This window comes from Gymnoscopelus microlampas, assembly GCF_963454915.1.
Source record: "Gymnoscopelus microlampas genome assembly, chromosome: 20".
In the NCBI taxonomy this organism is placed as follows: domain Eukaryota; kingdom Metazoa; phylum Chordata; class Actinopteri; order Myctophiformes; family Myctophidae; genus Gymnoscopelus; species Gymnoscopelus microlampas.
The window spans coordinates 47,750,103-47,775,340 of NC_139957.1; the positions used below are offsets into that span (position 1 = coordinate 47,750,103).

At 41.8% G+C, this 25,238-nt stretch overlaps 2 protein-coding genes across 5 annotated transcripts in view; one reads left to right on the forward strand and one right to left on the reverse strand.

Moving 5' to 3' along the window:
• LOC311036592 (protein tyrosine phosphatase type IVA 2-like) overlaps positions 1 to 14,115 on the reverse strand; it is a 31,944-nt gene extending 17,829 nt beyond the window's left edge. For 2 of the 3 annotated variants that reach the window (XM_084045377.1, XM_084045375.1), the window contains exons 1-3: positions 14,008 to 14,115; positions 9,467 to 9,607; positions 9,139 to 9,272 (exon numbers count right to left, since the gene is read on the reverse strand). The gene's annotated coding sequence lies outside the window, so the exon portion shown is untranslated. Of the gene's footprint in view, positions 1 to 9,138; positions 9,273 to 9,466; positions 9,608 to 13,835; positions 13,864 to 14,007 lie in introns of those variants that run through there. The other variant, XM_084045376.1, reaches the window with a different exon arrangement.
• Positions 14,116 to 16,242: 2,127 nt separating this feature from the next.
• LOC311035644 (gap junction beta-4 protein-like) lies at positions 16,243 to 25,181 on the forward strand. 2 transcript variants are annotated; one of them, XM_084043965.1, is made up of 4 exons: positions 16,243 to 16,432; positions 19,781 to 20,001; positions 21,742 to 22,043; positions 23,745 to 25,181. In XM_084043965.1, exons 2-4 carry the CDS (start codon positions 19,831 to 19,833, stop codon positions 24,094 to 24,096), a joined length of 825 nt encoding a protein of 274 aa, XP_083900091.1. In that variant the 5' UTR covers positions 16,243 to 16,432; positions 19,781 to 19,830; the 3' UTR covers positions 24,097 to 25,181. The 2 variants fall into 2 exon arrangements, with proteins under 2 accessions (XP_083900091.1, XP_083900090.1); XM_084043964.1 differs by having other exon boundaries at positions 16,243 to 16,428.
• Positions 25,182 to 25,238: the final 57 nt, after the last annotated feature.

The following is a 25,238-nucleotide window of genomic DNA, read 5'->3' on the forward strand; positions in this document are numbered from 1 at the left end:
CACCTTTTACAGAGCTTATTTTTTTCGACCAAAAGCATATCCTAAAATCTAAGGATACATGATATGTTTTCACCAAAATCAATAGTAACTTTGGTCAATAGGTGGCAGTGCAAGACCATGGTATTAACCTGTTTTGCCTTCTGAGCTAGTCCTCTAGGTAGTCTAGTGCGCATGTGCTGCTGGTTCTTCTCACAACTGAGAGAAGACTCGGTGGAAACAGACCACGTTTCACTGTCTCTATTCTTCATAACCACTTTAACCTGTTTTCCAGGTAAACATATATCTGCTACTAGGTGCCACTTCCTGGTACCTGTAACATCTGCTTATTGTCCAAAAATGAAGCTCTGTTGAAGGTGAAAATGAACTCGGTTAGCTCAGTCGGTAGAGCCTGAGACTCTTAATCTCAGGGTCGTGGGTTCGAGCCCCACATTGGGCGCAAATAATTGCTATTTAATGGTATGGGAGTGTTGGGCAAACTATAATCTCTCAAGAACAGATTCATAGCTGCGATTGAATCTGTCGGTAGCTGAGAACCTTTGCACATTGGCTACAAGTGGGCGTGCCTTCAGATCAGGAAGCAGGCCGTGCTTTACCCAATCAAATGTAGTGGGAGGGATTTAAATGTGTTGCGGCTCGCTTCCCACTGGAAATAAACCAAAACTCATTTAACAATAGTGTTTAGAACTTTAACGATTAATTCACTTGATCAGAGCATCTCATGTTCTATCTTTAACATCAGAATGCTGCAGGTACCGTGGCTTAGCTGGTGAATGTGCCTATCTTGTAAACAGGAGATCCTGGGTTCAAATCCCAGCGGTACTTCAAAAAGCAAGCACTGATATACATTGTTACGGTTTTCTACTCACTACATTTTTATTTTATAAACCTCTTGTGAGTATTTAAGACAAAATAGAAGATGAGATGCTCTGATCAAGTAAATGAATTGTTAAAGTTCTAAACTAGTACCTCCTCTACAGATTGAAATGATAGAGGTGTATCAGAGTTTGCCCAACACTCACATACCATTAAATGGGAACTCTTCACGCCCAATGTGGGGCTCGAACCCACGACCCTGAGATTAAGAGTCTCATGCTCTACCGACTGAGCTAACCGGGCTTATTTCACCTTTTACAGAGCTTAATTTTTCCACCAAAAGCATATCCTAAAATCTAAGGATACATGATATGTTTTCACCAAAATCAATAGTAACTTTGGTCAATAGGTGGCAGTGCAAGACCATGGTATTAACCTGTTTTGCCTTCTGAGCTAGTCCTCTAGGTAGTCTAGTGCGCATGTGCTGCTGGTTCTTCTCACAACTGAGAGAAGACTCGGTGGAAACAGACCACGTTTCACTGTCTCTATTCTTCATAACCACTTTAACCTGTTTTCCAGGTAAACATATATCTGCTACTAGGTGCCACTTCCTGGTACCTGTAACATCTGCTTATTGTCCAAAAATGAAGCTCTGTTGAAGGTGAAAATGAACCCGGTTAGCTCAGTCGGTAGAGCATGAGACTCTTAATCTCAGGGTCGTGGGTTCGAGCCCCACATTGGGCGCAAATAATTGCTATTTAATGGTATGGGAGTGTTGGGCAAACTATAATCTCTCAAGAACAGATTCGTAGCTGCGATTGAATCGGTCGGTAGCTGAGAACCTTTGCACATTGGCTACAAGTGGGCGTGCATTCAGATCAGGAAGCAGGCCGTGCTTTACCCAATCAAATGTAGTGGGAGGGATTTATATGTGTTGCGGCTCGCTTCCCACTGGAAATAAACCAAAACTCATTTAACAATAGTGTTTAGAACATTAACGATTCATTTACTTGATCAGAGCATCTCATGTTCTATCTTTAACATCAGGCTTCTGCAGGTACCGTGGCTTAGCTGGTCAATGCGCCTGTCTTGTAAATAGGAGATCCTGGGTTCAAATCCCAGCAGTACTCCAAAAAGCAAGCACTGATATACATTGTTACGGTTTTCTACTCACTACATTTTTATTTTATAAACCTCTTGTGAGTATTTAAGACAAAATAGAAGATGAGATGCTCTGATCAAGTAAATGAATCGTTAAAGTTCTAAACTGGTACCTCATCTACAGATTGAAATGATAGAGGTGTATCAGAGTTTGCCCAACACTCACATACCATTAAATGGGAATTCTTCACGCCCAATGTGGGGCTCGAACCCACGACCCTGAGATTAAGAGTCTCATGCTCTACCGACTGAGCTAACCGGGCTTATTTCACCTTTTACAGAGCTTATTTTTTTCGACCAAAAGCATATCCTAAAATCTAAGGATACATGATATGTTTTCACCAAAATCAATAGTAACTTTGGTCAATAGGTGGCAGTGCAAGACCATGGTATTAACCTGTTTTGCCTTCTGAGCTAGTCCTCTAGGTAGTCTAGTGCGCATGTGCTGCTGGTTCTTCTCACAACTGAGAGAAGACTCGGTGGAAACAGACCACGTTTCACTGTCTCTATTCTTCATAACCACTTTAACCTGTTTTCCAGGTAAACATATATCTGCTACTAGGTGCCACTTCCTGGTACCTGTAACATCTGCTTATTGTCCAAAAATGAAGCTCTGTTGAAGGTGAAAATGAGCCCGGTTAGCTCAGTCGGTAGAGCATGAGACTCTTAATCTCAGGGTCGTGGGTTCGAGCCCCACATTGGGCGCAAATAATTGCTATTTAATGGTATGGGAGTGTTGGGCAAACTATAATCTCTCAAGAACAGATTCGTAGCTGCGATTGAATCTGTCGGTAGCTGAGAACCTTTGCACATTGGCTACAAGTGGGCGTGCATTCAGATCAGGAAGCAGGCCGTGCTTTACCCAATCAAATGTAGTGGGAGGGATTTACATGTGTTGCGGCTCGCTTCCCACTGGAAATAAACCAAAACTCATTTAACAATAGTGTTTAGAACATTAACGATTAATTCACTTGATCAGAGCATCTCATCTTCTATCTTTAACATCAGGCTTCTGCAGGTACCGTGGCTTAGCTGGTCAATGCGCCTGTCTTGTAAATAGGAGATCCTGGGTTCAAATCCCAGCAGTACTCCAAAAAGCAAGCACTGATATACATTGTTACGGTTTTCTACTCACTACATTTTTATTTTATAAACCTCTTGTGAGTATTTAAGACAAAATAGAAGATGAGATGCTCTGATCAAGTAAATGAATCGTTAAAGTTCTAAACTAGTACCTCATCTACAGATTGAAATGATAGAGGTGTATCAGAGTTTGCCCAACACTCACATACCATTAAATGGGAATTCTTCACGCCCAATGTGGGGCTCGAACCCACGACCCTGAGATTAAGAGTCTCATGCTCTACCGACTGAGCTAACCGGGCTTATTTCACCTTTTACAGAGCTTAATTTTTTCGACCAAAAGCATATCCTAAAATCTAAGGATACATGATATGTTTTCACCAAAATCAATAGTAACTTTGGTCAATAGGTGGCAGTGCAAGACCATGGTATTAACCTGTTTTGCCTTCTGAGCTAGTCCTCTAGGTAGTCTAGTGCGCATGTGCTGCTGGTTCTTCTCACAACTGAGAGAAGACTCGGTGGAAACAGACCACGTTTCACTGTCTCTATTCTTCATAACCACTTTAACCTGTTTTCCAGGTAAACATATATCTGCTACTAGGTGCCACTTCCTGGTACCTGTAACATCTGCTTATTGTCCAAAAATGAAGCTCTGTTGAAGGTGAAAATGAGCCCGGTTAGCTCAGTCGGTAGAGCATGAGACTCTTAATCTCAGGGTCGTGGGTTCGAGCCCCACATTGGGCGCAAATAATTGCTATTTAATGGTATGGGAGTGTTGGGCAAACTATAATCTCTCAAGAACAGATTCGTAGCTGCGATTGAATCTGTCGGTAGCTGAGAACCTTTGCACATTGGCTACAAGTGGGCGTGCATTCAGATCAGGAAGCAGGCCGTGCTTTACCCAATCAAATGTAGTGGGAGGGATTTACATGTGTTGCGGCTCGCTTCCCACTGGAAATAAACCAAAACTCATTTAACAATAGTGTTTAGAACATTAACGATTAATTCACTTGATCAGAGCATCTCATCTTCTATCTTTAACATCAGGCTTCTGCAGGTACCGTGGCTTAGCTGGTCAATGCGCCTGTCTTGTAAATAGGAGATCCTGGGTTCAAATCCCAGCAGTACTCCAAAAAGCAAGCACTGATATACATTGTTACGGTTTTCTACTCACTACATTTTTATTTTATAAACCTCTTGTGAGTATTTAAGACAAAATAGAAGATGAGATGCTCTGATCAAGTAAATGAATCGTTAAAGTTCTAAACTAGTACCTCATCTACAGATTGAAATGATAGAGGTGTATCAGAGTTTGCCCAACACTCACATACCATTAAATGGGAATTCTTCACGCCCAATGTGGGGCTCGAACCCACGACCCTGAGATTAAGAGTCTCATGCTCTACCGACTGAGCTAACCGGGCTTATTTCACCTTTTACAGAGCTTAATTTTTTCGACCAAAAGCATATCCTAAAATCTAAGGATACATGATATGTTTTCACCAAAATCAATAGTAACTTTGGTCAATAGGTGGCAGTGCAAGACCATGGTATTAACCTGTTTTGCCTTCTGAGCTAGTCCTCTAGGTAGTCTAGTGCGCATGTGCTGCTGGTTCTTCTCACAACTGAGAGAAGACTCGGTGGAAACAGACCACGTTTCACTGTCTCTATTCTTCATAACCACTTTAACCTGTTTTCCAGGTAAACATATATCTGCTACTAGGTGCCACTTCCTGGTACCTGTAACATCTGCTTATTGTCCAAAAATGAAGCTCTGTTGAAGGTGAAAATGAACTCGGTTAGCTCAGTCGGTAGAGCCTGAGACTCTTAATCTCAGGGTCGTGGGTTCGAGCCCCACATTGGGCGCAAATAATTGCTATTTAATGGTATGGGAGTGTTGGGCAAACTATAATCTCTCAAGAACAGATTCATAGCTGCGATTGAATCTGTCGGTAGCTGAGAACCTTTGCACATTGGCTACAAGTGGGCGTGCCTTCAGATCAGGAAGCAGGCCGTGCTTTACCCAATCAAATGTAGTGGGAGGGATTTAAATGTGTTGCGGCTCGCTTCCCACTGGAAATAAACCAAAACTCATTTAACAATAGTGTTTAGAACTTTAACGATTAATTCACTTGATCAGAGCATCTCATGTTCTATCTTTAACATCAGAATGCTGCAGGTACCGTGGCTTAGCTGGTGAATGTGCCTATCTTGTAAACAGGAGATCCTGGGTTCAAATCCCAGCGGTACTTCAAAAAGCAAGCACTGATATACATTGTTACGGTTTTCTACTCACTACATTTTTATTTTATAAACCTCTTGTGAGTATTTAAGACAAAATAGAAGATGAGATGCTCTGATCAAGTAAATGAATTGTTAAAGTTCTAAACTAGTACCTCCTCTACAGATTGAAATGATAGAGGTGTATCAGAGTTTGCCCAACACTCACATACCATTAAATGGGAACTCTTCACGCCCAATGTGGGGCTCGAACCCACGACCCTGAGATTAAGAGTCTCATGCTCTACCGACTGAGCTAACCGGGCTTATTTCACCTTTTACAGAGCTTAATTTTTCCACCAAAAGCATATCCTAAAATCTAAGGATACATGATATGTTTTCACCAAAATCAATAGTAACTTTGGTCAATAGGTGGCAGTGCAAGACCATGGTATTAACCTGTTTTGCCTTCTGAGCTAGTCCTCTAGGTAGTCTAGTGCGCATGTGCTGCTGGTTCTTCTCACAACTGAGAGAAGACTCGGTGGAAACAGACCACGTTTCACTGTCTCTATTCTTCATAACCACTTTAACCTGTTTTCCAGGTAAACATATATCTGCTACTAGGTGCCACTTCCTGGTACCTGTAACATCTGCTTATTGTCCAAAAATGAAGCTCTGTTGAAGGTGAAAATGAACCCGGTTAGCTCAGTCGGTAGAGCATGAGACTCTTAATCTCAGGGTCGTGGGTTCGAGCCCCACATTGGGCGCAAATAATTGCTATTTAATGGTATGGGAGTGTTGGGCAAACTATAATCTCTCAAGAACAGATTCGTAGCTGCGATTGAATCGGTCGGTAGCTGAGAACCTTTGCACATTGGCTACAAGTGGGCGTGCATTCAGATCAGGAAGCAGGCCGTGCTTTACCCAATCAAATGTAGTGGGAGGGATTTATATGTGTTGCGGCTCGCTTCCCACTGGAAATAAACCAAAACTCATTTAACAATAGTGTTTAGAACATTAACGATTCATTTACTTGATCAGAGCATCTCATCTTCTATCTTTAACATCAGGCTTCTGCAGGTACCGTGGCTTAGCTGGTCAATGCGCCTGTCTTGTAAATAGGAGATCCTGGGTTCAAATCCCAGCAGTACTCCAAAAAGCAAGCACTGATATACATTGTTACGGTTTTCTACTCACTACATTTTTATTTTATAAACCTCTTGTGAGTATTTAAGACAAAATAGAAGATGAGATGCTCTGATCAAGTAAATGAATCGTTAAAGTTCTAAACTGGTACCTCATCTACAGATTGAAATGATAGAGGTGTATCAGAGTTTGCCCAACACTCACATACCATTAAATGGGAATTCTTCACGCCCAATGTGGGGCTCGAACCCACGACCCTGAGATTAAGAGTCTCATGCTCTACCGACTGAGCTAACCGGGCTTATTTCACCTTTTACAGAGCTTATTTTTTTCGACCAAAAGCATATCCTAAAATCTAAGGATACATGATATGTTTTCACCAAAATCAATAGTAACTTTGGTCAATAGGTGGCAGTGCAAGACCATGGTATTAACCTGTTTTGCCTTCTGAGCTAGTCCTCTAGGTAGTCTAGTGCGCATGTGCTGCTGGTTCTTCTCACAACTGAGAGAAGACTCGGTGGAAACAGACCACGTTTCACTGTCTCTATTCTTCATAACCACTTTAACCTGTTTTCCAGGTAAACATATATCTGCTACTAGGTGCCACTTCCTGGTACCTGTAACATCTGCTTATTGTCCAAAAATGAAGCTCTGTTGAAGGTGAAAATGAGCCCGGTTAGCTCAGTCGGTAGAGCATGAGACTCTTAATCTCAGGGTCGTGGGTTCGAGCCCCACATTGGGCGCAAATAATTGCTATTTAATGGTATGGGAGTGTTGGGCAAACTATAATCTCTCAAGAACAGATTCATAGCTGCGATTGAATCTGTCGGTAGCTGAGAACATTTGCACATTGGCTACAAGTGGGCGTGCCTTCAGATCAGGAAGCAGGCCGTGCTTTACCCAATCAAATGTAGTGGGAGGGATTTACATGTGTTGCGGCTCGCTTCCCACTGGAAATAAACCAAAACTCATTTAACAATAGTGTTTAGAACTTTAACGATTAATTCACTTGATCAGAGCATCTCATGTTCTATCTTTAACATCAGAATGCTGCAGGTACCGTGGCTTAGCTGGTGAATGTGCCTGTCTTGTAAGCAGGAGATCCTGGGTTCAAATCCCAGCGGTACTTCAAAAAGCAAGCACTGATATACATTGTTACGGTTTTCTACTCACTACATTTTTATTTTATAAACCTCTTGTGATTATTTAAGACAAAATAGAAGATGAGATGCTTAGATCAAGTAAATGAATCGTTAAAGTTCTAAACTAGTACCTCATCTACAGATTGAAATGATAGAGGTGTATCATAGTTTGCCCAAAACTCACATACCATTAAATGGGAATTCTTCGCACCCAATGTGGGGCTCGAACCCACGACCCTGAGATTAAGAGTCTCATGCTCTACCGACTGAGCTAACCGGGCTGATTTCACCTTTTACAGAGCTTAATTTTTCCACCAAAAGCATATCCTAAAATCTAAGGATACATGATATGTTTTCACCAAAATCAATAGTAACTTTGGTCAATAGGTGGCAGTGCAAGACCATGGTATTAACCTGTTTTGCCTTCTGAGCTAGTCCTCTAGGTAGTCTAGTGCGCATGTGCTGCTGGTTCTTCTCACAACTGAGAGAAGACTCGGTGGAAACAGACCACGTTTCACTGTCTCTATTCTTCATAACCACTTTAACCTGTTTTCCAGGTAAACATATATCTACTACCAGGTGCCACATCCTGGTACGTGTAACATCTGCTTATAGTCCAAAAATTAAGCTCTATTTAAGGTGAAAATGAGCCCGGTTAGCTCAGTCGGTAGAGCATGAGACTCTTAATCTCAGGGTCGTGGGTTCGAGCCCCACATTGGGCGCAAATAATTGCTATTTAATGGTATGGGAGTGTTGGGCAAACTATAATCTCTCAAGAACAGATTCATAGCTGCGATTGAATCTGTCGGTAGCTGAGAACCTTTGCACATTGGCTACAAGTGGGCGTGCATTCAGATCAGGAAGCAGGCCGTGCTTTACCCAATCAAATGTAGTGGGAGGGATTTACATGTGTTGCGGCTCGCTTCCCACTGGAAATAAACCAAAACTCATTTAACAATAGTGTTTAGAACATTAACGATTCATTTACTTGATCAGAGCATCTCATTTTCTATCTTTAACATCAGGCTTCTGCAGGTACCGTGGCTTAGCTGGTGAATGCGCCTGTCTTGTAAACAGGAGATCCTGGGTTCAAATCCCAACAGTACTTCAAAAAGCAAGCACTGATATACATTGTTACGGTTTTCTACTCACTACATTTTTATTTTATAAACCTCTTGTGATTATTTAAGACAAATTAGAAGATGAGATGCTCTGATCAAGTAAATGAATCGTTGAAGTTCTAAACTAGTACCTCATCTACAGATTGAAATGATAGAGGTGTATCATAGTTTGCCCAACACTCACATACCATTAAATGGGAATTCTTCGCGCCCAATGTGGGGCTCGAAACCACGACCCTGAGATTAAGAGTCTCATGCTCTACCAGGGGCGTAGCACCAAATTCTGGGCCCTTGGGAAAAAGATTCACTGTGGGCCCCCCTAAGATTTTTTTTCTTTAAAAAAGACAAAAAAAATAAAATATATATATATATATATATATAAAAAAATGTGGGTCCTAGTAACTCAGTCCCACTTACACCCCCCCTGTGACGCCCCTGGGTGTAGCACCCACCGGTGGCAGTAGATGGCAGTATACGGGGGCCTCTCTGGCGGTGTGGCCTCCTGTTCACTTGTCCACGATTAGCAGCAGGTGCTGAGCTTGGCAGAACTCCGCTCCGAGCCTCGCAAACGCCATACATGTGCAGCCTGGGAGGGAGCGCACACACACACACACACACACACACACGCACACGCACACGTACACGTACACGCAAACACACGGACACACGCACGCACGCACATAAAGATAAGAAAGACAGAGACAGTCTCAGTGTAGTGGGTCTGAAGCGATCCTGATTTTTAGTCTTGGAACCATGTGAGTTGTTCATTCATATACTCACTATGATGTGAGCTGGGCTGGTCGTTCATTGAGCGCACACAGGTCGATGTGACGGCTCGGCAATGTAGACACACCATTGATGATGATGCTTCTCCTGGGCGTCGGCTAACAAAGACTCCCGCGCTAGCTGGATGCTAACTCACTGCAACACACACAAACAAACACACAGGGAGCTGTTAGCTACATATCACAGACAGGGAGATGTTAGCTTAGCTAGCTGGATGCTAACTCACTGCATCAGAGACAAACAGGGAGACGTTAGCTTAGCTAGCTGGATCATAGAGGTATAATATAACTAGAGGGCGGATCGCCCCGCCCCCAGCTATCATTTCAATGAATCTGCTCAGTGGCGTTTTGAAGCACCCGGAAGCCTGCCGGAAGCAGAATTATTGAGTCGTTTTTGGACACACCATAGAGTTATGAGCATGCGCACTAGTGTCCTTTTTGCGTCCTACGGCAGCCCGGTTGCCAAGGAATGAACGCGATATATTTATTAAATACACTCGAGATGCATATTTATATCCAAACAAATATGTATCTATGTATAATATGTTTACATATTTATACGTATATATATAAATATCTGTCAGTATGTTTTGCGCGTGCATGTATTTCTCCCCGACTGCAGTTCTAGCTTTGGCCACTGGGGTGGCAGCTTCAATGTTTCTCAGCAACTCTGGGGGCTTGAGCTGGATGCTAACTCACTGCATCAGAGATAAACAGGGAGACGTTAGCTTAGCTAGCTGGACGCTAACTCACTGCATCAGAGACAAACAGGGAGACGTTAGCTTAGCTAGCTGGACGCTAACTCACTGCATCAGAGACAAACAGGGAGACGTTAGCTTAGCTAGCTGGATGCTAAGTCACTGCAACACACACAAACAAACAGACAGGGAGATGTTAGCTTAGCTAGCTGGATGCTAACTCACTGCATCAGAGACAAACAGGGAGACGTTAGCTTCGCTAGCTGGACGCTAACACTGCATCAGAGACAAATAGGGAGATGTTAGCTTAGCTAGCTGGATGCTAACTCATGGCATCAGAGACAAATAGGGAGACGTTAGCTTAGCTATCTGGACGCTAACTCACTGCATCAGAGACAAACAGGGAGACGTTAGCTTAGCTAGCTGGATGCTAAGTCACTGCAACACACACAAACAAACAGACAGGGAGATGTTAGCTTAGCTAGCTGGATGCTAACTCATGGCATCAGAGACAAATAGGTAGACGTTAGCTTAGCTATCTGGATGCTAACTCACTGCATCAGAGACAAATAGGGAGACGTTAGCTTAGCTATCTGGACGCTAACTCACTGCATCAGAGACAAACAGGGAGACGTTAGCTTAGCTAGCTGGATGCTAAGTCACTGCAACACACACAAACAAACAGACAGGGAGATGTTAGCTTAGCTATCTGGGCGCTAACTCATGGCATCAGAGACAAATAGGTAGACGTTAGCTTAGCTATCTGGATGCTAACTCACTGCATCAGAGACAAATAGGGAGACGTTAGCTTAGCTATCTGGACGCTAACTCACTGCATCAGAGACAAACAGGGAGACGTTAGCTTAGCTAGCTGGATGCTAAGTCATTGCAACACACACAAACAAACAGACAGGGAGATGTTAGCTTAGCTAGCTGGATGCTAACTCACTGCATCAGAGACAAACAGGGAGACGTTAGCTTCGCTAGCTGGACGCTAACACTGCATCAGAGACAAATAGGGAGATGTTAGCTTAGCTAGCTGGATGCTAACTCATGGCATCAGAGACAAATAGGGAGACGTTAGCTTAGCGATCTGGATACTAACTCACTGCATCAGAGACAAATAGGGAGACGTTAGCTTAGCTAGCTGGATGCTGACTCATGGCATCAGAGACAAATAGGGAGACGTTAGCTTAGCTATCTGGACGCTAACTCATTGCATCAGAGACAAACAGGGAGACGTTAGCTTAGCTAGCTGGATGCTAACTCATTGCATCAGAGACAAACAGGGAGACGTTAGCTTAGCTAGCTGGATGCTAACTCACTGCATCAGAGACAAACAGGGAGACGTTAGCTTAGCTAGCTGGATGCTAACTCACTGCATCAGAGACAAACAGAGAGATGTTAGCTTAGCTAGCTGGATGCTAACTCACTGCATCAGAGACAAACAGGGAGACGTTAGCTTAGCTAGCTGGATGCTAACTCATTGCATCAGAGACAAACAGGGAGACGTTAGCTTAGCTAGCTGGATGCTAACTCACTGCATCAGAGACAAACAGGGAGACGTTAGCTTAGCTAGCTGGATGCTAACTCACTGCATCAGAGACAAACAGGGAGATGTTAGCTTAGCTGGAGGCTAACTCATTGCATCAGAGACAAACAGGGAGATGTTAGCTTAGCTAGCTGGATGCTAACTCACTGCATCTTGTATCAATGTGTCAATATGTGTCGGCGAGAGGACAATGTGTTTCTGCAGGTAAACAACACACTCCATTGGCTGATAACTGCTGCTATTATAGAGAGAAATGATGGGGATAACATCAAAGCTTTATTTTCATAAATATACAGCATGATATTCTAACTGAATACAAATATCAAATAAGCATATTTGAACTGGGGGAAATTGTAGGAGTTGAAAGAGGCATTAGTTGGGAAAGGGACCGCAGATAACTATTGTGAAAATAGCCGATCTACAAGCTCACCACGCCTCGTTGTGAGTTTGTAGATCGGCTATTTTTATTTTTGCCTTTTTCTTAGGTAATATTTAATTTTTGGCCAATGTTTAACCATTTTTTATAGTATAGTTGTTAATAGTTTGTTGATTACTTTTTACGCAGTAGCCTAATGGGCTTATAATATATATATTATATATATATATATATAGTATAATAAATAATATGTAAAAATACATTTAGTTTGAGTCACTGAACATAGCATCTATAGATCTGTAAGCTCTCTCTTTCTCTGTGTCTCTCTCTCACACACACGACACGACACGACACACACACACACACACACACACACACACACACACACACACACACACACACACACACACACACAGACACACACACACACACACACACACACACACACACACACACACACACACACACACACACACTACTATCATCATTTCTGCTTTATTCCAATGTTTGCCCATAGATTCGCCTGGTGTTTATGTATTTATGAACATAATACTACTAATAATACTACTACTACTACTACTACTACTACTACTACTACTACTACTAATAATAATAATAATAATAATAATAATAATAAGGGTAATAATAATAATAATAATAATAATAATAATAGACTATATGGATTAATAATGAGGTTAAAATAACATCCCTTAGTTAAAGGTTTAAACAGCAGAGAGCATTATTCATCCTGGAAGCTACTATTAGCTCTGTTCCACAACCTCACATTCTGACAGACACAGAGTTCCACTTCCTCCAACTGTAGTCAAAATAAAGGGAACCATTTCGTTACTCACTGAAACAAAGACAGTTTTATGACTTTGAAACTTTATTCTCTGCGGTGGGAAACATTTCAAACCAAACCTTTTGTGTATAATATATACTTTTAAAATAAAATATGTCCTCCAGACGGAAAATCTTTCATTCACTCAAGTGCGTCCCCTACCGATCTGGTCTGAAAAATACCATTGACCAGATCTGTAGGGGGCGCACTGGAATATAAAAAAAAGAATATCCATCTGGCAGACATATTTAGTTTTCTGGCCAAAAAGTGTATTTTGAACAAAAGGTTTGGTTCTGAGACGTTTCCCACCGCAGAGAATAGTCGTTAAATATCATAAAACTGTTTGTGTTTCGGTGAGTAACGAAATAGTTTTCTTTATTTTGACTACAGTTGGAGACCTCACACGGTAGTGGAGGTTTGTGTCTACGAGAATAACTTTGTTCCTGGCAAAGCCCAGAGCCAGAGCTACATGTCACTGATTCTCAGTGTAAGGACATGTCGTCTGGTCAGGCGACGTTAAAACACATCAGTAACACTGGTTACATCGACAACAGTGGTTACATTGTATCAACACTGGTTACACTGTAACAACACTGTTAAAGGACCACAAATTGTTTCCATTGTGGTCCACAATGGAAACAATGCATTCTTAGGTTTAAAATCCTCTTAACACACCTTGTATTGAATTGTACTTCCCTGTGCTTGTCTTAATTTGCAAACTGTTAATGAAGTATTCAATCAATCAAGTAACAAACACAGTAATAACACAGTAACAACACAGTAACAACAGTACTTGTCTTACATAGTAATAACACTAGGTAACACTGTAACAACACTATACTCACAGTAACAATACTGTATCAACAGTACTTACAGTATATTAACAGTAATACTTACATAGTAACAGGTTAATATCTCATATATTAACAGTAATACTTACATAGTAACAGGTTAATATCTCATATATTAACAGTAATACTTACATAGTAACAGGTTAATATCTCATATATTAACAGTAATACTTACATAGTAACAGGTTAATATCTCATATATTAACAGTAATACTTACATAGTAACAGGTTAATGTATCAGATGCTTGTATTATTCCCTTTCAGACAGAAGCAGCTACAGAGGTAACATGATGAAGGCTTAAACGCTGATGATGATGATGATGATGATGATGATGATGGTGGTGATGCGGCGGTGGCCTGATTCTAGAACCATCCCATCACCTGGACGGATGGCGGGCGTTCTGATTGGCTGGTTTATCGTCATCCCTCGGCTGTGATTGGCTGCCTGAGACGGTGGCCAGGGAGACACAGGAGGGTTCAACAAGGACGAAGAGGCAATGAAGCAGCAACTATGAACATTTATCAGTTTAATTATTAGTTTATTAGTTTAATCATTTATTATTTTATTTATTTTGTTAGCTCATTTATTTCTTAGCTCATTTATTTATTTGTTTGCTTGTTTGTTTATTTATGAATTAATTTATATAATTAGTTTATTTATGTAATTAGTTCATTTATTTATTAGTTCATTTATCTATTCATTTATTAGTTTATTTATCTATTAGTTTATTTATTTATTAGTGCATTTATTTATGAATAGTTCATTTATTTATTTATTAGTTCATTTATTTATTATTAGTTCATTTATTAGTTCATTTATTTATTTATTAGTTCATTTATTAGTTCATTTATTTATTTATTAGTTCATTTATTTATTATTAGTTCATTTGTTTATGTATTAGTTCATTTATTTATTAGTTCATTTATTAGTTCATTTATTTATTTATTAGTTCATTTATGCATGTGCACGCACGCACGCACGCACGCACGCACGCACGCACGCACGCACGCACGCACACTTATGACAACAGCCGACCATCCCTCCTGGCTATGGGATGTAGACTGGAGCTAATCTGCGTCTGCGTCATCACCGGATCTGTTTGTGCAACAGCGACCTCGGGTGGCTGAACAGTAGAACTGCTCCAAAGCGTGTCGGTTCCATTTCCACATGGGATTCATTTGCTGTACAGTTTGCATATCCGGTCTAAAGCGGATACGGAAACGGTCTCTATGTGCATGTATGAGTAAAAGACTAGACAGACAGATAGTAGGCGTGCTGTACACCGGATATGAGCTCTGTACTGTCGATAGAAAGCCTGCATGCTGACTCCACTGCTCACACAATGATATAGATTATTATGATTTTAAATGATAATATGATTTTATACAATATGATTTTATATGATATGATAATATGATTATATATGATAATATGATTATATATGATAATATGATTATATATGATATTATTTTATATGATAATATGATTTTATACAATATGATTTTATATGATAATATGATTATATATGATCATATTATTTTATATGATAATATGATTTTATATAATATTATCATATGATTTCATATAATTATAGAAATATCACTATATTAAGAGAGAGAGAGAGAGAGAGAGAGAGAGAGAGAGAGAGAGAGAGAGAGAGAGAGAGAGAGAGAGAGAGAGAGAGAGAGAGAAAGCCTGCCCGCATGTCGCGGGTTTGAATCCCTAATCCTGACAAGTTACAACCTCTGCTTCGTGTTTCCTGTCTATCTCCACTGTGTAATAAGTATCAGAAAAGGCAGAAAAGACCCCAAACTATCAACAATTAGTACAGTACTTCTTATTTACTTTAGTTTACACCACTGGAGTTATCTATACTATACCCCAGTTATCTGACCCATGTGTCACTAGGTAGAGCGTGTCTGGTCTTGTCACGATTCTTGTAGGAATGATCAGTCACACCCCTCCCCACACACACACACACACACACACACACACACACACACACACACACACACACACACACACACACACACACACACACACACACACACACACAGTCCCTACAGCCATGTAAGATGACACCTCATGAATACCTAATCACACACACACACACACACACACACACACACACACACACACACACACACACACACACACACACACACAACACACACACACACACACACACACACACACACACACACACACACACACACACACACACACACACACACAGGTGTTTACCAGTGTGTGTGTGTGTGCGTGTGCGTGTGCGCGTGCGCGTGCGTGTGTGTGTGTGTGTGTGTGTGTGTGATGACGTTGAATCTGGTTTGGCAGGATTTCTAAGGTGGGAGCGGAGAAAGAGAGAGAGAGAGAGAGAGAGAGAGAGAGAGATACACAGAGAGAGAGAGAGAGAGAGAGAGATACACAGAGAGAGAGAGAGAGAGAGAGAGAGAGAGAGAGAGAGAGAGAGAGAGAGAGAGAGAGAGAGAGAGGAGGGAGTTAGTTTACATTTAGCTTATTTCTTTCCAGTTTGGATTTTGTTTGGGTTTTGGTCAGACGGTGGAAATACAGTCTGTCTGTCTGTCTGTCTGTCTGTCTGTCTGTCTGTCTGTAGGTGAGACCCGGGCCTGATCAGGTAAGTTCATGTTTCTACTTGTGGTTTTAACAGATCTACAGAACATCATATAGCCAGTGGTGATCTGTGAGATCTGATGTAAACTATGTTCCTTGTTATAGTTCATGTAACTCTGTTTGGTTCTATTTAACTTACAACTGTTAACTATGACTAACTATTACTAACTATTACTAACTATTACTAACTATTACTAACTGTTTTATTTAACTCAGAGTCACAAATGGATGTTTGAATATGTTCTCACTCTTTAACACTCAAAAACAAACAGGGATTAATTTAACCTTTATTCAACATGTATTTATCTTCTGAGGCAGTGGTTCTCAATCTTTTTCATGTCAAGGACCCCCAAATTGACACTTATTACCCCGCGGACCCCCATTTGAAAAGATAAGCCAGGGACCCCCATAAGAGAAGGTTTTTACGGCTCTAGCAGTGATTCTCAACCATTTTAATTTCAAGGACCCCCAGTTTGACATGCATTAGGCTGTGAACCCCCATTTAATGGCATTTATACCTCTGAGACCCCAATTCATATTGTAAAATCAATGTTAATTTAACTCAGAGAGTGTAGGGTCCATTTGGTTCCATTTGTACACTCTCAGAGTTACAGACCCATAAGGGTCCATTTGGTTCCTATCCATCATTTAGCTGCCCCCTGGATTTAGGGACCCCCTGGAACCCCCTCAAGTACCCCTGGGGGTCCCCGTACCCCACTTTGAGAAACAATGTTCTGAGGAGTACAGTGATGGGTGGACCTTCATTTTAACGATGACAACATTTACAAGCAGACAAAGCGATTCATTCAAACTGTCACAATGTAAAACAATAGTATTTAGAACCACGGTTCTCAGGGGTCCGCGACGGATGGCCAGGGGGTCCGCGAAATATTTCACAGATTAAAAGAAAAAAAAATCATGTTTGTATTATATTTTTTTATGGGGGGGGGCTAGTGAAAGTTGCATAACTTCTTACTGTAATGGTGTGTGTGATATGAAATGTGAGCTTACAGTAATCACAGTAATCCTTAATCATATTCCATCATATTCAAAGGCTTTTGCAGAGAAATGAGACAGACTCCACTCACTTTCAAATTAGAGCACTGCAAAGGGCAGGTGTGTGTGTCTGTTTCCAGCTGACGCTCGTTGACGCTCGTTAATGTTATAGGCATCAGAGGCAATTATGCTTTTGCACTGTCAAATAGACCAACATCTAATCTAAGATTAGTGGGACTCATTCAAATGATTGAAAACCTAACAACATCACTGTATACATATTAGATGTATTAGATATTTATTAGATATTACATTGATATTAAAACTATTTTATTTGATTAGATATGTGATGTTGTTACCTGACAATTAGTTGACTTTTGGTGAAAAGATATGGTACCGCATATGTTGGTATCGGTTGATATCCTATCGGAATCGGAAATTAAGAGTTGGACAATATCGGAATATCGGATATTGGCAAAAAAGTCAATATTGAATATCCCTAACAATACGTTTATTCTTTTTAAATTGAAGAACCTACTAAAAGTCACCAGACTGGTCATTTTACATGTCTGTTTTTATTAGGACTGTAGAAGTGTTCATTTTCTGAAGTCTGAACCATTAAGATCACTTACTTGAAAAGTGTTCTGTGAGTTTTTACACAAAAGCAACTTTAATCAAATTACTATTGGCACATGATTCATATAGTGGTAGTGGTTTCTGTTTATGACTATGAAATGGGTCTGAAAGATTTTGATTGAAACGTTGTTTAATACAAATAGTTCCAATGGCATCTAAATGTACACATGTGGTCGTAAGTATAATGCTTATCGGTGCTGCGAGGATGAGGGGGTACCTGGAAAAAAATCTCCCCTCCAAGGGGTACCTGGGCCAAAAAAGTTTGAGAACCCCTGATTTAGAAGAGCAGCGCCGGCTGGGAGACGAACCCTGACCCCTGACCTCTGGCTCCGTAGCCGCTTACGTTATATTACCCGTCGGCTACAGAGCCAGAGAGTAACACAGCGCCCCCTATAAAACATATTTATGTGTCATAACAACATTAAGTTTAATTATAACACCACATCAAAATAAAACATATTTACAACCAGATTTAGATTTTCCATCATCAACAAGAGGATATTGTTGCCATATTGTTGTATATATATATATATATATATATATATATATATATATATATATATATATATATATATATGGTGGCACAAAGTAAAAGAACCTCAAAATTGTTCTTAATTACAGCAATGTTTTAATCCAGAGATTAAAGTGTTAAACAGGAACATCTCATGTTGAGACGTTTTACTGAAATGTAAATATTTTACTTCAATCCAAACAGTTCTGCCTGCCTGTCTGTCTGTCTGTCTGTCTGTCTGTCTGTCTGTCTGTCTGTTTGTCTGTCTGTCTGTCTGTTTGGCTGTCTGTCTGCTGCCTGCTGCCTGCCTGTCTGTCTGTCTGTCTGTCTGTCTGTCTGTCTGTCTGTCTGTCTGTCTGTCTGTCTGTTTGCCTGTCTGTCTACTGCCTGCTGCCTGTCTGTCTGTCTGTCTGTCTGTCTGTCTGTCTGTCTGTCTGTCTGTCTGTCTGAACTCATAAACAGTTGCAGTGAGACAGGTCATATGTAGATAAACAAAGTGTGTTTTGGTTGATTTGACACAAACTCTTGTCTGCTACACCAGGGGTCTTCAACAGGGGGTCCGGGACCTCTAGGGTTCCTTGGATGTGGAGGGGGGGGGGGGGTCTGTAAATGGAGATATAATATTTATAATTTCTTTACTGTGTCCATGCTGTTGCTATGGAGACGACAACACTATTCAATGTAAACACAGCTTTGTTTGCTATCTGACACACACACACACACACACACACACACACACACACACACACACACACACACACACACACACACACACACACACACACACACACACACACACACGCGCGCACACACAAACACACACAGCTGATTAATCTTACTAATTTCCGGTCGCTAACACACTGGACACACACAGTCAGATCTGCTACTTTCAAATAGCCCATGTATAAAATAGAACTAAAGTGGTTAGTGTGTGTTTTATAATAATAATTGATATCTGCAAAGTAACTAGTAACTGGGAGATGTAGTGGAGTAGAAGTAAAAGTATTGAAAATGGGAAATACTCCAGGAAAGTCAAAACTGCTCAAAAGTGTACTTAAGTAACTTGAGTAAATGTACTTAGTTACTTTACACCATTGTAACTAACCATTATGAGCAGACCCTATCTTATACTTATGTTTCTTCTGCTTTTCCACCTCTCTCTCTCTCTCTCTCTCTCTCTCTCTCTCTCTCTCTCTCTCTCTCTCTCTCTCAGGGTGGTGGTGGTGGTATCCTCCAGGCCAGTAGGGGGCAGCAGCAGCAGAGATGAACTGGTCAGCATTAGAGAGCCTGCTGAGCGGGGTTAATAAATACTCCACGGTGTTTGGCAGGGTGTGGCTCTCCATGGTGTTTGTGTTCAGAGTCATGGTCTTTGTGGTCGCCGCTCAGAGGGTCTGGGGAGACGAGAGCAAAGACTTTGTCTGCAACACCAGACAGGTGAGCAATATATACACTCTATCCAACACTAATACCTTAAAGCATTGGTTCTCAAAGTGGGGTCCCGGGACCCCCAGGGGTACTTGAGGGGGTTCCAGGGGGACCCCCATCAAATGGAGCCTTATGGGTCTGTAACTCTGAGAGTATACAAATGGAACCAAATGGACCCTGATGGGTCCATTTGGTTCCATTTGTACACTCTCGGAGTTAAATTAACAATATAAATTGGGGTCCCAGAGATAGAAATGCCATTAAATGGGGGTCCGCAGCCTAATGCATGTCAAACTGGGGGTCCTTGAAATTAATATGGTTGAGAATCACTGCTAGAGCCGTAAAAAACCTTCTCTTATGGGGGACCCTGGCTTATCTTTTCAAAAGGGGGGTCCGCGGGCTAATAAGTGTCAATTTGGGGGTCCTCGACATGAAAAAGTTTTAGAACCACTGCCTTAAAGGCCAAGACCACTTTGGTAGAGGTTTGGGTTGTGTATTTACCTTGTCATGATGTAACTCCAAAGGTGGACAAGAAATCAAAAATAATTGCTCCATTGATTAGAAATTGATAATTCAAAATATGAAGGGTCCATTTGGAACCCCCTCAAGGACCTTTGAGACCATTTGTACACTCTCAGAGTTATGGGGGTCCTTGAAATGTAAATGTTTGAGAAGCACTGTGTTACACTAAATGGAACAGAGCCTTCATTAGAACCACTGTGTTACACTAAATGGAACAGAGCCTTCATTAGAACCACTGTGTTACACTAAATGGAACAGAGCCTTCATTAGAACCACTGTGTTACACTAAATGGAACAGAGCCTTCATTAGAACCACTGTGCTACACTAAATGGAACAGAGCCTTCATTAGAACCACTGTGTTACACTAAATGGAACAGAGCCTTCATTAGAACCACTGTGTTACACTAAATGGAACAGAGCCTTCATTAGAATAATTGGTAACACCTGTGAAGGAAGTAAGGAAGAGGCCCAGTTTCTTTGGTGGGCTGACAGTTCAGAAATCTGCCTACCAGTGACATCATCGATGAGGGGATTACCATTATAAAGATGTAGTTTTAGTCATAGAGTCTTTTGAATGAAATTCCATTTAGTTTCATATTTTAGTCATCAGGAATGTTTTAGTTTGAGTCAAGTTTTAGTCGACTAAATATCATAAGATTTCAGTGGTCTTTCTTTCTTTCTGTTTCCTTTATTTATTCAGGGAAACCCATTGAGAGCAAAGCTCTCTTTTTCAAGGACGCCCTGATAACAAACATTTGCATCACATTACAATGTCACAACTTTGACAATGAAGCAAAAAAGAAAAGCAGAAGCATAGAACAACATTAAAACTAGAAAATGTGCTCCTCAGAGCACAGGTCTCTGCCAGTACTGTTCCTGATTAATCCTGTCTTACCTATTTATATTACATATTGTCACGTGTCACTTGACCAATGTTAGCTTGGCTGAGACGGACACACACACGGAGGGTAAAACTCTCCTGGCGGAGACAGAAAATCACACCCCATTCATATTTAGAAACAACAGTGGTCATCACAGTGATGGTCACTTCAAAAAATATAAATGATTTTTTGAAGTGATTTTGCTATTTATAGCCGAAGGCTTGGCGAGAGAGTATGTTTTACCCTCCGTCCGTCTGTCTGTGTGTCCGTCCGTGTGTCCGTCCATGACATCATCATATAAACATCTTATAAACATATTATAATGTATATTTCTATATGTTTCAGCCTGGTTGTACCACAGTGTGCTATGACAGCATCTTCCCCATCTCACACATCCGCCTGTGGGCCTTACAGCTGATCTTCGTCACGTGTCCCTCTCTGATGGTGGTGGCTCATGTGAAGTTCAGAGAGCAGAAGGACAGTCGCTACACGGCGCAGCATGAAGGTCATCATCTCTACGCGAACCCTGGAAAGAAGAGAGGAGGTCTGTGGTGGACCTACCTGCTCAGCCTCATCTTTAAGGCTGGCTTTGATACGGCCTTCCTCTACATCCTCTACAGGATCTACCATGGATATGACATGCCCAGGTAATTCATATTCATTAAAAAATTGGCATTCCAGGGAAATTGAAAGGGGAGCGCTTGTTTTCACCGCCCCCCAGGCAATTCTGTAGAACCAACGCTAGAGGGCAATGCAAGCCAGACATGAGCCCTACATACACCACACACGCATGCATGCACACGCTCACAAACGAGCACACACACACGCATGTGCGCACGCGCGCGCAAACACACACACACACACACACACACACACACACACACACACACACACACACACACACACACACACACACACATACACCCGCGAACAGCCTTATTCCATGCAGTTGAAGCACAAGGGGGCAAGGGGGCGGGGCGGGCGGGCTATGTTAGTGTCTGTGCCTATCGGTACATAACTCGGACGGCGCTTAGTCGTCTAGCAGACCATCGACCGGTCGTCGCGGGCACTCGCGCCTGGAGACGCTCGGGCGCGACTCCTCGGCCTCAAGGTCTGCTGAGTCGGCGCGCCTCCGTCATGGTCCAAAACTATACTTTATCGGCGAAAAGTAGTGCGTGGTTGTCCCAAGCGGGAGTCAAACCCAGACTCCCAGTAGTAATGGAAGGGGAGTCCAATGATTATCGAAGTGCGCCACTGAGGCTTCCTGGTTGTGATGTTGTCGTTGTCGTCCTCGCATCAAAGCCCTGCCTCGCAGCCCTGCGCCTAAAAACAAGCGCTCCCCTTTCAATTTCCCTGGAATGCCAATTTCCCTGTGACATATATATATGCCGAGCAGAAGGCCCGGTCCTCCATAGTATGTAGATTTGTACCAGGGACATGGAGGAGGAATCTGCTCGTAGATCTGAGGGTGCGGGTGGAATTTTGTGGGGTCTTAATTAATTCCTGTTGGTAGGGAGGGGCGTGTCCATTTATGCAGTTGTGGGTGATTAGTAGGACCTTGTAGTGGATCCTGGCTGAGACGGGGAGCCAGTGCAGTGAGAACAGGACCGGTGTTATATGATCATGCTCACGCATTGTCATTAGGATCCTGGCAGCGGGATATACCTGTCCTGTCCCAACACAGTAGACTGCTTCATCAGTTAACTAATTAAACACATGAATGTGTTCTGTCTCGTTAAGGTTGTCTAAGTCATTGGTTCTCAAAGTGGGGTCCGGGGACCCCCAGGGGTACTTGAGAGGGTTCCAGGGGGTCCCCAGCTAAATGATGGATAGGAACCAAATGGACCCTTATGGGTATGTAACTCTGAGAGTGTACAAATGGAACCAAATGGACCCTAACGGGTCCATTTGGTTCCATTTGTACACTCTCAGAGTTACATTAACATTGATTTTACAATATAAATTGGGGTCCCAAGGATAGGAATGCCATTAAATGGGGGTTCGTAACCTAATGCATGTCAAACTGGGGGTCCTTGAAATTATTATTTTTACGGCTAGAGCCGTAAAAATCTTTCTTATGGGGGTCCCTGGCTTATTTTTTGAAATGGGGGTCCGCGGGCTAATAAGTGTCAATTTGGGGGTCCTTGACATGAAAAAGTTTGAGAACCACTGGTCGTTAGAGCCCTGTCCCAACACAGTAGACTGCTTCATCACTTAACTAATTAAACACATGAATGTGTTCTGTGTCGTTAAGGTTGTCTAAGTGCTCGTTAGAGCCCTGTCCCAACACAGTAGACTGCTTCATCAGTTAACTAATTAAACACATGAACGTGTTCTGTCTCGTTAAGGTTGTCTAAGTGCTCGTTAGAGCCCTGTCCCAACACAGTAGACTGCTTCATCAGTCGTCCTACAGAGAAGAAGATCTTCACCATCTTCATGGTGGTGTCCAGTGCGGTGTGTGTGTTCATGTGTGTGTGTGAGATGGTGTACCTGGTGGGGAAACGCATCCAGAAGGCGCTCAGGGTTCGCCACGCCAACGAGAGGCTCCTGTTCGCCGACCGCCACGAGGTCACCAGCATAGCCCCGCCCAGGTCGCAGTACGGGGTCGACCCCGCACTGACGCAGAGCCGGCTCAGTCTGGACAAGAAGATGACATCATCCTCCACACGCAAGCAGCGCTCTGCCTCCACCATGCTCTGAGGACGTCGTGGGTTTGATTCCTCTGGGTTCCCTCATCGTGGCACAAGGACATTACAGCCCATGAGAACCAGTACAAGGTCTGTCTGTCAGACTGACACACATACGGGTATGTCTGGAGGCGTCGCCATTGTCTGCAATGCAATCCAATCCAATCCAATGCAATGCAATGCAATACTATACAAACAAAACAATGCAAATATCAGCCAGGAGTTTGTGACATGCATTGAACCACATACTCTACTGGAAGAAAACCTAGGCCTACTGTTTATACATATATACTGTATTTACCAGTGGTTCTCAAAGTTGAACCAAAATAACCATATTTGAACTGGGGACCCTCCCCAAATAATCATATTTGAACCAACTCCAACTATTCCATGTGCTTGTCAGGGAGTGACAAGCACATGGAATTGTTGGAGTTGAGACATTACATTTTTACAATATTTGCCGCTTCCTTAGGTAATAAATAAATAAAGCCAATTAATTGCCTTTTTACATTTTTGGAGGTATTAGAAAGTCTTAAAAGTCTTTAAATTGTAACTTTATAAATGTGCAGATACCCTGTATACACTTATACTGTATGTTGGTTTGTTTACTGTTAAGTGAGAAACATAAGTGGGTTCAGATTTCACACCAGCTGGGTATGTTTTTTATAAATATAATTCCTGTACTTTGTGTTTGTTGGACGGTACAGAGACGTGGATTCCTCCTCATTTCCATTATGTTTGATGTTCTTTCATTGATGTATGACAGCTTATTGTTTTACACATTTTGCATGTGGAAAATATGACAGTTTTATTTTTGTATTTATGTTTGTTTGACACAAAACCATGCATCATGAAACCGTTGTATTGTATGTGAGGCTTTTCTTTACAAACATCTACCTAGTTAAATAATATACTCACATCTCCAAGCTCTAATCCAGGGGTCTTCAACAGGGGGTCCGGGACCCCTAGGGGGTCCTCAGAGTAATTACAGGGGGGCCGCCAAATCATTGTGTGATATGATTATTAATATTTTTTTTACATTAACCACTTGAACCCTCTATATAGCATCCCTTTTCTGAGGAGAACTTTAGCCGAAAATAGCCGATCTACAAGCTCACAACGTGAGCTTGTAGATCGGCTATTTTTGGCAACAAG